Source organism: Eucyclogobius newberryi, unplaced genomic scaffold (genome assembly GCF_026437365.1).
Source record: "Eucyclogobius newberryi isolate DKJ021-1_F unplaced genomic scaffold, fEucNew1.0.hap1 SCAF_16, whole genome shotgun sequence".
Classification (NCBI taxonomy): domain Eukaryota; kingdom Metazoa; phylum Chordata; class Actinopteri; order Gobiiformes; family Gobiidae; genus Eucyclogobius; species Eucyclogobius newberryi.
Window position 1 is genome coordinate 23,496,660 of NW_027315790.1, and position 14,679 is coordinate 23,511,338.

At 38.8% G+C, this 14,679-nt stretch overlaps 1 protein-coding gene across 7 annotated transcripts in view; it reads left to right on the top strand.

Moving 5' to 3' along the window:
- Window positions 1-1,201: 1,201 nt before the first annotated feature.
- LOC140362035 (CUGBP Elav-like family member 3) overlaps window positions 1,202-14,679 on the top strand; it is a 68,570-nt gene continuing 55,092 nt past the window's right edge. For 2 of the 7 annotated variants that reach the window (XM_072448035.1, XM_072448036.1), the window contains exons 1-3: window positions 1,203-1,657; window positions 4,148-4,300; window positions 8,260-8,342. In XM_072448035.1, coding sequence (XP_072304136.1) covers window positions 4,156-4,300; window positions 8,260-8,342 — 228 coding nt within the window. In that variant the 5' untranslated portion in view covers window positions 1,203-1,657; window positions 4,148-4,155. Of the gene's footprint in view, window positions 1,658-4,147; window positions 4,301-8,259; window positions 8,343-14,679 lie in introns of all 7 variants that reach the window. The other 5 variants (XM_072448039.1, XM_072448038.1, XR_011927048.1 and 2 more) reach the window with 4 other exon arrangements.

A 14,679-nucleotide genomic window follows, 5' to 3' on the forward strand; every position in this document is an offset into this window, starting at 1 on the left:
AAAGAATAAAGTCTGGCTGTAATGTAACACTTACCGCCATAAAACACCAAAGAAGAAGAAGATTTAAGTCTAAAGAATAAAGTCTAAAGAATTAAAGTCAAAAGAATAAAGTCTACGATGTACAACTACAGTAGGTGGCGTTAATGTAACACTTGGATACCAACCGCCATAAAACACCAAAGAAGAATAGCTATATATATTAAACAATGTTTACAAGATTTACCTGGTCATTTAGCCAGCCTCTGTACAGTCTATCCTTAGGTGAATGGTGGAATGGACGATTTTTTGGCGCCAAATCTGAGTCTTATTTCCTCGTGGCGTGGACTGCTGATTAGTCCTGCTAAGGCTCACCTGCATTCTCGTTGGCTTGTCCCCAGGATGAGCAAGTGCATGGATCTATTATTATATAGTTCCCTTCGTGTACAGGACAAAATCAAGAAAGAGAAGGACAGTTCGAGCTGGCTCAGAAGAGACGGAAATCTACGGAGACGAGAGATGCGATCTGTCTTGCTAATAAACAAATGCACGTCTAGCCGCAAGATTTTTTTGTGCGTCCACACGGGGGGAGTGCGCATGCGCACTTCCGCTTGAGTTCTCAAATCAGCTAAAAATTCTCCATTATTCCTTAAAGGTAGGACCATTGCAATGGCCCACAGCTCTTCAAGCAGTAAATATCAATCTTGTTTAAGTTTTAGGTCAGACAAATGGGAATCGAGCCATCATTATTTCAATTACACTGGACATCATTATTCAGAATCCTTGAGTTAATAAGAAAAAATAAAATAATAGTTTGCAACCTTCCATGAGTAAAATTACTTAAGATTTAGAACCTTGAAATGTGAAATATATTTCATAAATTCAAGCATATAAGGAATATACACATTTTAACTATTACCAACAATTATTTAACAGTGCACATTTTACAAGTCCAGGAGCATTATCATTTGATTGAAATATTAACCTCTAAACTAATATTTAAGAATCAGAACAGAAGTCTAATCTACAGGGTTAGCCATTTTTACACTTACAAGAAAGCGCTTCAATTGCAGTCTGCCAAATGCGACCTTTCGAAGCGCGATTTCGACGTGACTGCGATGTATTTTGTCATGCCCCACGCGCCCCCTGCTCCTCTCCGTTTCCTCCCCCGTCTTGCGCTTTTGCGACGGTCCCTGATCGCAGACGTCGTCTCGTCCTGCCCAGGGGAGGGATGGGTTTTTGAGATGGACAGGGAGGGAGACACCGGCTTACGACGTCAAAGACGCACAACACACAGAGCAGAGAGCGGAGAGGAGCGGGGACAACCAGACTGCCTATTCCCCACGGTCCTCTCACGGCAAGCCACACTATCGCCCTCTTTCTCCTCCCGTCTCCTCGTTTAGACCCACCGGCGAGGTTTGTTTAACATTTTCAGAGTAGATCCGCCAAAATACGGAGCAGCCGGGAGTAGGAGACGCACATGACGAAGAGCGGACCGTCGTTGGATGTAAATTGTGTTGTTTTACGCGGGGCCTATAACTTGTGATTCCGAGGCGCACTCGTCTTAAAGACAAATGAACTGAATCGTTGACAATTGACAACTAAATCAAATCGTGGGGGAAGAAATAAGAGAGACGCACGAAAGGCTTACTACTAGTTTTCGCCACGAGTAGCACCACAGGTATGTTGTTTGGCAATTTATTCCCGTTTTCTTCCTCTGTATTTTTGATTGAATGCGTGAAATCGTATTTGTGTCATTGTTATTGTAGTCACAAAGCGAGCGCGGGTCTCCAGCTGTGATGACTGTCATGTTTCATTTGAGGGGGATTGGCCTAGATGCGATTTAAATGCCAAGCAAAATCAATTCAACAATTCTCTTTTGATTTATTTTTTGCTTTTGTTCATCAACTTGACACATTTGTAGTATTTCCATCCAGTGAAATAAGTGATGAGATCATTTCTGCAATCTACTCCTCCTTTAGATGTGATGACGATTGTTCTTAATAATGGTTTATTTGCAATTATGAGCCGCTAGTTTTGTAGGAAAAGGGCAAGTCCACTCCCCCCTCATAGGCCATGCCACATTTTAGGCCTAATTATTTTTCCTCGTACAAACCACTGTTTTTAGATGACATTACTATGGCATTGGGACCAAAGAAGCCCACCCCACGTACAGACCATGCATGACACATCCATTAGTCCCTATCTTTTACTGTACAATGAAAGATGACAACCAGCCAATGTGTGATGACTTCTTCTATAGAGAGCATTACTCATTCATACGTCAGGTAAAATGTTAATTTAAAGGCCGACATTTGATTGAATTTGAGATATGTTTTGAGCAAAAAGGGTTTTTTAACTTATGGAATGACATTGCAAGGCTGTGGAAGCTGCATATTTTTTACAGCGCAAAGGCAGCATGTATAGCCTGCAAGTGAATATGAAATATTTACACCAAGTTAAATGTTTTATTTCTTTAATTAATTATGTAACAATGAGTTTCACATTATCCGTCAGGGAGGTTTTTGTGTGTTTTGGCCTTTGTCCAGATGGATGGTACATCTGTTGATCCTTTTGAGTAGGCCTATTCAAACATACTAGCCTACTTGAGTATACTAAAATGTGTTGCGTTCTACGGCAGACTCGCTTGACTATTCGCAGTCTTTGTGCTACTACGCTGCTACGGTAAAGACCTGTTGTGCTCAGAGTGCGTCCAGATGCTGCTAGTTCTAAATCACCCTATGGAGATTGCATCGCAGATTGTATTACTGCTTTTAAAGGACGCTGTACAAAGTTATTGTTTGTCCAGGCAACATAATATTGCTTTTCCATCAGGTTAATTTGAATAGTGATCGTAGACGGGCCTTGTTTTTTTGGAGGGTTGATCAATATTCACACCTAAACCAATAACACGGAGTCGTACGTCATGCTAAACTTGATTTAAATGATGAATAAAGATTTTTTTTTTTACTTGAATCGTTTGACCAAGGAACAATGTTATGCTATAAAAAGACTTGTTGACTCATTGTGGTTCCTGCCCTGCATCCTCTGACATCGTGCAGTGGAAAAGGCCAAATGGAAACTCAATATATTTGGGTGTTGTTACAATCTGTCTTTCGGTTAATTTCAATGATACGGATGTACTGATGTGTAGATAGCACTGGTCATGTAAAAAAAAGCCAACACTGTTTCCTGACCTCGTTGTCTAGTCGACACAGGGTAAACTTTGGTATTTCCAAGCTCTTAAATCCCTTGCATCTTTGGTCACCATCTGATTCGGCACCTCCCCGCTCAGCCTCCTGTTCTCACCTCCTGTGTGGTGTGAAGTCAGGCCCGCAGGCTCCTGTCTGCTCCTCCAAACCGCATCCAAATCACTGTGTCCCTCCTCCAGGGCTGCACGGAATGAGAAAAAGATGCAACGGCAATGTCGAACGGTGCACTACAACGACATGTTTCGAATGTTATGAGTGAGTTTCGTGACCGAATTAAGAAGAAATGTCCTTTAGGGCTGTACAATACATCGCTAAATTACGGTAGTTATCGCTATATCTTAATATCAGAGCTAGAGGTGGGCAATGGTATTGAAACATTTATAATATTGCATTGGTTGTTTTGGAGCTAATGTAAAATCAGAATATCGAGTATAACGTCTGTAAGTCAAGCTCTTATACATGACCACAAAAAGACTGTATTATGTAATCTTCCAAACAAGGATATAAAGTGATATTTCTGCACTTATGGTCTTGAACCTTAAGTAAGACGTTTATAGGCAGTTTCAGCACATTCCTGATACCTAGTTCTAATATTGTTCAACAACATAATACTAAATACTAAAATATTGCAATATTACTTTTGTCAATATCACCCTCATTAATTGCAGGCGATTTAGTTCGTATGATCCTGAATGTCTTACAATATTCAAGAAGTTCATTTTTAGTTATGATTTCCACAAGTTAGTCTCAATTTAGCTGGATTTTAATCTTTGCATTTAGTCATACTTCCAAGAAATACTTTTTTTGTTCTCATTTTGCGCAACCCTTTCACTGTATATGTATTTCACTGTAGTTTCTTGCAGTACGCTTCACACCATTGCTACTTCTATGGCACGTTTGAAACATTTTGCACAGCCTCATCCCTCTCCCTCACTCTCCCTCCCTCGCCCTCGTTACAGACTTCCCAATGAAGGAGCCTGACGCAATCAAGCTCTTCATCGGGCAAATCCCCCGAAACCTGGAGGAGAAGGACCTGAAGCCCATCTTCGAGCAGTTCGGGAAGATCTACGAGCTGACAGTAATCAAGGACAAGTACACCGGCATGCACAAAGGTACGCTCCACAGGGCCGCATGATGTAGGATGCTATTGACACATTTAACATGCGTTCAATCGATAACGACAACAAAACATCGCAAAGACGAAACTATGCTATTTTTAATGTGTTTCTGTGAACGTTACCCTGGTTTATAGCTCAGAAATCGGCAAATGCCAGCCTTTTTATCATGTAACACAAACTGGTACAAAGTTAAAACGTTTTCTTTGTCAGCGGGAATTACTGGTCAAAAGATTGATTTTAAATATATAGCGTTTTAAAGCCTGTTTGTATCCATGGAGATGCTATTGATCTTATCCGTATATTCCATAGTATGGCCTTAAACCTTTGTATCTATGCATTCATTTTTACTACCTTGAAAACCATGCAATATCACAGTGAGTCGTAAATTGACTACCGGTGCTTGTCTCCATGGAGATGAGTTTAAATGCCACATGGTTGAACATTCCTGGAAAAGCACTAACCTTTCCATGGATTCTTAAATCATTTCCTTGAATCCTATTGTTATATTTTGTCTATTTATTCTGTTAACTTACTGTTGGGAATGTTTGATCTTGTTTCTGATGTTGTGATTGGCGCATTTCAGGATTGGCATGTAACGTTGTCTCAATATTTTGGTGGAAAAGTGACATAGTATGCCTTTAATTTAGCCCTACAACCTAAAAAACAATCATAATGGCACATCTGTTCGTACACTGGCTTTTGACAGTTCATACAGAGGCTTTTTGCACCAAATTTGATACATCTACAAACAAAATGGAGAAAGATACAGTTTCATTTAGTATTTATTTATTATGCTCGGGGATGATAGTGGCTCTGCTGGTCTGATACCCCAGTGTGCCCTGCAGCTGGCTTGAATTTCCAGTAAACACGAGTGAAGCTATCCCTGTTCCCTTTTATAGAAAACATTTATGACACCAAAACCCATGGTGTATCATGTCCGGGCTGCAAAAGAAATTCAATCATGTTTGTAATCTCGCGTATGCCTCTATTTTTATGGCAAATGTAATGACCAACACTTAAAACTGATGCCAATTTGGTTACCTCAGGCGCCATGTAAACAAGATGAAGGATATTTAGCTCCCTTTTACATGTAATTAATCAATAGGAAGGTGTTTAGAATATGATCCCCAATTGTGGGTTGTAGACTTGGTTAATCCATTATTTATGAATGAGTTTCATCTTATTTGTTTGTTTTTTGGGCTATAACAATTGGTTCTACAGCCCTAAGTAATATTGCTGCTCTTCATACAAGCCCAAATAAAGCAATGTTTTGTACAGCAACATTGCTTAAACGGTCGTATGCTATATGCTAAAGACAACAAGTCTACGATAACCAATGGAAAGTGCATGGCAAATCCTATTTATAACTGGCTCCATCAGTGCAAATTATGCTTAATTCAGTTATATTCAGGAGGGTTTCTAGAAAGGACACACTTTCATAATTCTTTCCTATTTAAGTAATAGCTTCAGGAGTCAATGGAGAAGGAGGGGAAAAAAATCAGTTTGGAAAATATTTACCTCGGCATATAAAATTAAACTTATACTATTTATTGATTATACCACTCCGCCAGCATTAATATTTTAGTAAATGTATGTGTTTGACGCCATAAGTGCAGTGCACGTGGGTAAATCACTGTTCTGTCAGGGAACGTTGCATAATACAGAGGGCTATTTCAGTGAGAAGACATGCATCAAGCTATCACATGTTGCATACATATATATATATTTGCATGTATAAAATCGACTTAATTTCAGGTAAATCATAGTTAAACAGTCATTGCTTGGGTACACGCTCACGTTTAACTACCTTACAATGACAGAGCATGTGTTCCTAGTAATTCCACTCGTATTTGGTAAGCACTGAGCAGTAAATCATTTTTACAGTGCTATAAGATAAGGAGAGCTTTATGGAGTTATCCCGGTGCACGCACGTTCGATGCATTTAGAAGCTTCACTGCCGGATGAACTGAAGCTGACATTAAGCTGCCTTTGCTAATGAAGATCTGAGCCCAGAAAACAAAGGCTATTGTGAACCTATGAAAACGCGATATCCATTTGAGGGACGTATAGGCCAGGTGGTACGAGTCCGTCTGCACCTATAACACCTCTTCTGCATACATTTACATATTCATGTTTGGAGCGGGCCTTAAAGGTTAATGAAAGCCTTTTTCTATTATGTGGCTCTGCATACATTTGGCCCATGTTAAATACTCATTGTGACTGCCTGTCTCCCAGCAGCCCCTGCTTTAGGTGACATGCGCTTCACTAATGACATGCAATGGATGATATTGGTTTGGTTTCATAGACGGGGTCAAAGTATGAAAGCTTGATTAAAAGTGGAAGGCTTTGGTAACATTTTAATTTGTGAAATGTATAACTCTGAAGTAGTAGACCTCAATATTGCGATGACAATTCAGCTAAATGCTACAACGGATTAAATGCATTTTATTTTTAGAAATAAGTATGGACTGTTTGAATAGTTTATTGCTATTGTCAGTGAACAAAAAAAAAAGAATAATTTACTTCAGCGACAAAAATAATACTTATTATTAATACCTATAAATACTTATTATAATGCTCTCTTTTACAGTAGGTATATCTCATTCAGATGATATTGAACATAAAATATGAAATAGCTTTTAATAAGCCTAAATAGTTTGAAATTTCAAATGTTTTTTTTAGAAATACAAAAAAGCAGAAGTATTTATTGCCAAAATGATTCTAAGGAAAAAGCTTGTTCCTTTTTTTGTTTGACAATACTAATGCCATTTTAATACATATACTTGTAAACTTCAGCCTATATATCCTCTTATACCATCAAAACTTCAGTTCATTTCCAGAAGCAGCTCAGAAATAGAAGTAGATTTTCTCAAATTTGTATTTTGACCTTAATATGTCAAGTTGAGCCGAGTAGTATTTCAGAGGGTGAACTTTTTGTCGTACATTTCTTTTTGCCTATTACTTTTCTGCGTAATCTTGCTAAATTCAGATGTATTGTCAAAGGATTATTGCACTAAAGGAGTGGGCAGCCTTTAGCCCTTGAGCTTTATGTCTGTGACTCACTGCCGTTTGTCACAGGAAAGAACGTACACGCAGAAAGGAACTGTTTTTCTATAGTGGCCCTATGGATTTTAACTCTTGTGTGGCTAGAAACATGTTCCCAATGACACATCAAATCACAGCATTGCTATTTGAATTCTACAAATAGTTTAAATAGGACAAATCCACAGCTTTAACAAAAATATAATTAGGTTAATTGTGTATACTTTTGTCATGCTAACATGTCCAATCTATGGAAAGTTCAATAAGTAACTGCTTGTCCCTATCGATGTGTTATTGCTTTGCTGGGCAGTCACTAACCATTGTTTTAGTAGTCGACTAGACAACGATTGTTTCTATGGTGACTGAAGGCTTCTCGATACTGACTATTCATTAATAAAGTGTGCTATTGATGGAAATCAGAAATTGTTTATTATTTCTTAACATTTTGATTTAATAATGCCACTGTCTTTGTTATTAAAGGTCTTTCCATTTGAGATGACGGTCACTATTTTCAAAATGCTTCAAATTATTTATATTCGACTTGTCACGGTTAGTTAATTATCATTGCAGCCCTTTTGCTTTGCCTGGAATGTTCCACAGCAACACATTTATTCAGTTACAAGTGTCTTATTGCTGACATCATCTTCTTGTCTTCATATTTAAGTTACCTACAACACATAAAGAATAATCATGACATTAGATCAACATTTAACCACAATACCCAAATGATTCTGCAGAGAATTCTCCCTAAAACCATTTTAATTGCCCGAATACTTGTGACTAATTGATTATTCATAGCTGCTCCATGTGTCTCAGCCCACAGGCCGTCTGCCACAACATGACGCTAAGACAACCAGAAATACGACAGAAAAAAATATTATTTATTTGACTAATCCTTTCTCTGCCTCCAGGATGTGCCTTCCTGACATACTGTGCACGTGAGTCCGCTCTCAAAGCCCAGAATGCATTGCACGAGCAAAAGACACTACCGGGGGTAAGTGTGTTGTTTTTACCATTATCATTTCTGCATAAATATACAGTTTGTTATTGATACTCTCTGTTTATTTGCCTCATTCAGATGTATTGTGATTCTATTTAAACCGCGGGTGCAGCTTTGCATTGAATCGATTTTTAATTAAAGGTTCAGTCATTTCTAGTAGGCAAGTTTATTTGTAGTGCACAATTTGTACACAAAAGTAATTCAAAGTCTAAAATAGGCATTGAAATCACAATGTAACAAAGAAAAACACAAACATGACTTTAAAAGTGAAAGGTGCAGATAAAGATAGTCTTTTTAATCAAATATTCCGCAGTCAATCATGTCAGTAAAAGCATGTGGTTTGGAGCTTCAGTTTAGTTTTTTGTGTCCATTGGCAAAACCCTTATTAACATAAATAATAAAATATGTCTTCAATTTTGCATCAACACGGTTAGGTATTACCGGTTATGAAACTAATCTAATTCAAATTTCCAAAAATATACACATATAATCGAATACAACACATATATAATAATGGAGTAGTCTAGATGATCAACATTGACTGGTGTGTTAAGTGTGTTCAGTGCTCGTATACCTTGAGTGGAAAAGATTTTGTGTACAGCTGTTGTTTTTTGTTGGTTTTAGGCCCCTTTTCTCTTAGCTAGTAATCGTTTTTAACAATCGCGATCTCAATTGTGCTTTAAATAATCGTCTTTACCACCGTTTCCATAATCACGATGCCCTACTCGCTCAGTCGCTCTCCGTCCCACTCGTCTCTAAACATCACCACACTCTTACGCACACACACACACACACACACAAACACAGCGGCGCGGTAAAACTAACCGGGTTTGACATGCAGGCCTGACTCCCCCTTTAGCCGATACATGCTCTTATAAAGGTCAGTCTCTCTCTCTTGCGCGCTCCTCTCCTCCTCTTCCTCCCACCTCCCTCCCACCTCACCTCGCTCCGTCTTCCCTCTCCTCTTTCCCAGTTCGCTTTCCCGCTCTTTCTCCCCCCCCTCCGTCTCTCTCCGTCGCTCTCTTTTTTTTTTCCCTTCCCTCGTTCCCCTCCCCCTCCCATTTCTCTCGCCGTCTCCCTCTCCCTCATGTTTCATATGTGATGCATCCAGACATATTCATCCCGTTTATCCGTGAGTCATAGAGCTACATGTCACGAGTCCAAACAGACGAGCGGACGGAGAGTTGAAGCTGGATAGACTTTGCCAGCCTGGATTCTCTGTGATGTTCGCTTCCTCTGCTCCTCTGAATCCTAATCAAAGTTAAACCTGGCTTTATTAGCATAGCCAGGCAGCAGGTGCGGTGCCAAATGACATTTCCAGAGCGAAATGTGACGTGACAGGCGCGTCTCTACAATAACGGCCTATGGTATGTGAGAGACAAGGCGACCAGAATTACTAAGACACTGTGTGCTCTGCTTCCTCTTTTCACAAACACGCCTCTCCTCGTGTTGCCTTTGGGTTATTTTGGTGGAAATCTATCATTCACTTCTTTTTTATTTTTTTCCCCTGTTAATCCCAAAAGACAGAACTAAACTGCATTTGAATACAAAGTAGTTTAGGGAAGAGCAGGAAAATGGAATATAAGAGAATTGAGTATATATCCATACACAAGACATTATCTTTATGCGTTATTCTATAGTTTTTGACTGACGGCTTTTGCATCTTTTTGTCAGGCTTGAATGGAAATACTCTGTACTGCGGCAGTAGAGTTGTGCAGTTTATGAAATGTTTGATTTATGATTTATTATACTCAATAAATAGTGATTACAAAAATGGAATAATCAAGATATGCAAGATACACAAACACTAAAGTACTGTTTTCATAATACTAACATTTCCAACTTGATTTGATTCTTGATTTGAAATGATAGTGATAGTAACAGTAGTGTAGTGTAATGATAGTAACAAACTACTCTTCTCATGTACTTTCTCTAATACTAGTTTTGATACAGCTCAAGGTGTTCAAGGAAAGGTCCAATTGTGTCCCGATTATGCATATTATTATTTAGTATTGATATTGTTCAAATGAGTATCTAGTTTTGGTATTGATTAGTGTCTGATTTGATTACTTACAACATCCCTACTCTGAAGTGTGTGCTAGTCAGACACATGTTTCTGTTTGTTCGTTCACAACATGTGTAGCACTCGATGAACAATTGTTTTTGTTCAATTAAAAAATTAAGTTTGGAAAATACTAGTCACTGGCGAAACTGTGATTTTAGTCAGCCAATCGTTATGTGTTTTATGATTGTCCGACCGTTCAGAAATATTGCACTGAGATTAACACGGCGCTTCACATTGTCTTCAACACTTACATCAACAATGCATCTGGGAGACAAATTGCCCACAATTGATGGATAAAAAGGCTATTACAAAACAAATGGATGGAACATTTTTGTTGTGGGACATATGCTGGAATTTAGTGTTTGTCATCTTTTTTCTGCAAGTTACACCCATTTTGTTTTATTTGTTTTCGCTCCGTGCCCTTTTCTTTTGTTTGTTTGTGTTTTCTATAAGTAAACTGCTGCAGGCATTATTGTATGAAAGCCAATTTATTGAAGGATCTTTCCGCGTGATGATATAACCTCACTTTAAAAACGTTAAAGTCAAGTACAGTTTCTTAATGAGCCAAACTGGCGCTACTGCCTGTGTTGGCACTATTGCTTGAGAAAGTGAGACAGTGGTGTTCTAGGTAGCAGCAGGACGGCCGTTGCACCTGCCTCCGCTCGGGGGGTTATCGGGTGACTATTTTCTCGTGGAGGCTGGTATTAGTCCAGAGACAATGGGGAATCTCATTGTTAGCACGACAGTATGCTGACCTTTGTGACCTCTCGTGGGGGATCAGTAAAGCGCAGCGCCCTTTAGCTTAAACCCCCTGCTATTAACTATACTATACCCTCCCTTGCCCCTTCCCCCAGGACGGCCCAAGCGCAGTCTATACATCGGGTGTTGGTACATGCTAAACTCCTCCCCCTTTTTGGCCCCAAAAGACACAAAAAGCGGGTCTTATTAGCTTTCTAACACGCCCCATAGGATAAGCCGCGCACCATTCCCTCCTTGCGACCAGCTGTGGAGTAATTGTCAGATAATAGCACCTGCAAAAGCCAAAGTATAATTAACTTTGGCATCTCGGAAAGAAATAAAGCAATTAGACTGGAGCGCTGGGAGCTCCAAGTAGAGGCGACGTAGATGTTGTTAACGCATTTCAAACATACATTTGTGTAAAGTAAGTGTCAATCTATTATCTTTTCTTACCTAACTCTCATTTATTTTGTATTTCTAATATGTTTAAATTGTACAAAAATTGGAATATAGAAATAGTGTGCATTTTTTAAGAACAGAACTGAACTGGTACAAAAGTAGGACTAAGCTCGGAGTTGGGTTGTCGGAAGCAACGACACCCAGATGCTAAACGATACTGAAACGTAAAGAAGTATCGATACTGAAAATAAGACATATATAGGACAACATTGTACCTTTCCTGAAATGTGTTAGAACGGTCTGTAACTACACCAGAACTTGTATAAGACCACATGGTTAATATTAAAAAGTACTATTGTCTATTGTCTAAAAAAAGAGAAAAGAAAAGGGCATTGTCACATCAGAATAGGTATTTAGCTATTTCCTTTGTATCGAAATAGACTTTGACAGTTTAGGATCGTGACGACACCCACGATATCATCCATTCAGTTGCATTTATTTCTTACAGCTCAATATCGCAACAGCAGTCAAATCACTGTGCTTGATCCAGACTAAACTAAGTCTTCTTCAATGGCAATTAGGTTTGCGATTTATGTATCCTTAATCAGTAATATTGTCAAAGTTCACATTTTAAACCTGTAAAGGAGCAATTTCGTTTAAAGAATATGGTCAACTTTGCAGAACGTCATTATATAGAGAGCTCAACTGCTGGTTTTATACATAATAAGACTGGATGTTAGTTGCAAAGTAGATTATATTACAAAAATAATTAGGCCTTTTGCAATTTGCTAGTTGCGACAGTTGTAATTTGAGTTCGGTTTGCGATGTACAGCTCTCTCCGTGCAAACCTGATCCAAACCGACCTCAACCAGGACTACAGCAGCTCTAAACCGTGGGTAATCCAGACGCAGACTAAACAAGGTCTTATCCAGGACTACACTAATTATAAACAGATAAAAACTGATTTTAAGAAAGACTAAACCAATACTTTGTCAGGACTTGTTAAGACCACTAAATGCCCTTTCAACCCTTTCAGTTTTATATTCGCAACTTGAATTTCTACCTAAAATGAGTTGAATGTATACGTTTTGCATATTTTCTGTTGACTACCAGTGCTTTTTTTTATGTACCGTGCATTCCTAAGTGCAGCCTACTCTACTCTCTCCTTTCTCGCTTCTTCTTCCTTATTCCCAATTCATCTCCACACAACAATGACCGGGAATAATGAAAGGGTTGAGCAGATGGCAGTCTCCAAGTGGCTCCTGGTCCTCGCGTTGTATGGAACAGGTAAAAGAGCCCATCTCAGACCGAGTATTGAGTATATAAAGCGCGAGAGGAAGAAGAAGAGTGTGAATGTGACGGAAAGGGGGGGAGGATCTGTAATAATTCGCACTGGCAGAGGAGTGCGAGATGAGGCTGGCGACATCGTTCTATCTTTCCGGGGATCAAACACGGCAAACTTGAATCTGCAACACAAAGAAATATGGAGTTTACTTACAATTGTTGCTTTTAGAGACATTCAAAATGAAAATATTGAATATACTGCGGCGAAAAGAGCTGATAATTATAATAAAACTAACTTGCGGTGTTCTCTCGTAGCGCTTGTGTGGCGTTTTTTGCGATGCTCAAACCTCAACCATCACATTTACAGGCAGTATTTTAGCGCATTCCTGATTGAATGTCATTATATTGTCACCAGAATAAAGACAAAAAAGCAATATTTATATTTTTAATGGTAGTCGTTCATCTTCTGTCTGAATAAATTGTCTTTAAAGTGGAAAATAGTCAACTAATATGATGACTCAAAAGGTAGAATGTGGAAAAACAGAACTTTTCAACTGTTTGCACTTTGTTAAATCATTCCAATTATCCTAATTATTCCCCGCGATGAGTTTATCCTAAAAACACTTTGCAATTAGATGCAGACAGCACACAGCAATCTCATTTTGACCCAAACACTGGGTCAAAACACATTTTAATGTATTTCATGGGGGGGGATTTATACAGTTCCTATCAAATGGAATAAAATTGTGCAAATTTTGTCAAAACATCGTAGACCAAATGGATTGAAGTCTGTCTTTCGAATCACACACAAGTCTGCTATAGCCTTTCATTCTGCTGATCCAATTGAGACGTGAAATTAAATTATGTGTGCCGCTTATTGATGTTAATAATCAAGCAATTACGGCTGTACATTCTAACTCAATTTCCCCAAAGCAGCCTACGCCAGGGGCCCTATATCTCTCTGACTGTGCTGCCCACTGCCTGTCGTATATATATATATATTATAGCTACTTGTTTATGACATCGGGCTGCGTTTCTTTTCCTTTGGTGAGACGAACCTATTGACTTGATGTCCCTTTTTTCCTCCCTTTTCCTGTTGAGCTTTAGTTGTTTATAATGTCTGAAATCATTCTCAAAACAATGATATTTTTAATTCACATTTCACCTTGTCTTGCAAATGTATATTCAAGTGTGATGATAAAGCAACATTTGATTATCCCGGTATTTAATTTGATGATAAATGTTTTTTTTGGGTACGTTTCACCAAACTGAATTCCTTTTTTCCAAGCCAAACATGTTCCTTTTATTACCTTAGCTTAATAGAACAACAATTTACAACACGATGAAAAGCAAATGGAATAATGTGTAGTATTTTTAGCAGAACAAGAGAGATTTGCAAATGTACACAAATGTAAACAGACGAAAAGATAATAGATAAACAGGTCTGTGAAATACAACGGAAGCGGTCGACTCTTAAAAATGTTTCTTTTGCCGTATTGTCGCCATGAATCGATATTGTGAGCCACGCGCGGCACATTTCAAATCCAGAAATCCCCGGTGACTTCCCAGCTCTGCACTCCACACGTACAGTAAACGCCGAGGGTCACAACTGTTGAACACGCGACAAACAAACCTCTTCTGAGACACTTAAGCCGCACTAGCGTCACCGGCAATCCGTTAATTTTAAAGACAATAGTGATTTAATAATACAATTGCGTTTGAGTGGGCCGTGCCACTGTTTCACTCGCGCGGGGGAAGGGCCGGGCAGGTGGTTTAATGAAGAGAGCTTTTGTGGCAACAAAAAAAAGTGTGTCTTTGAAAATGTTTAGAATATGCAACGAAAAG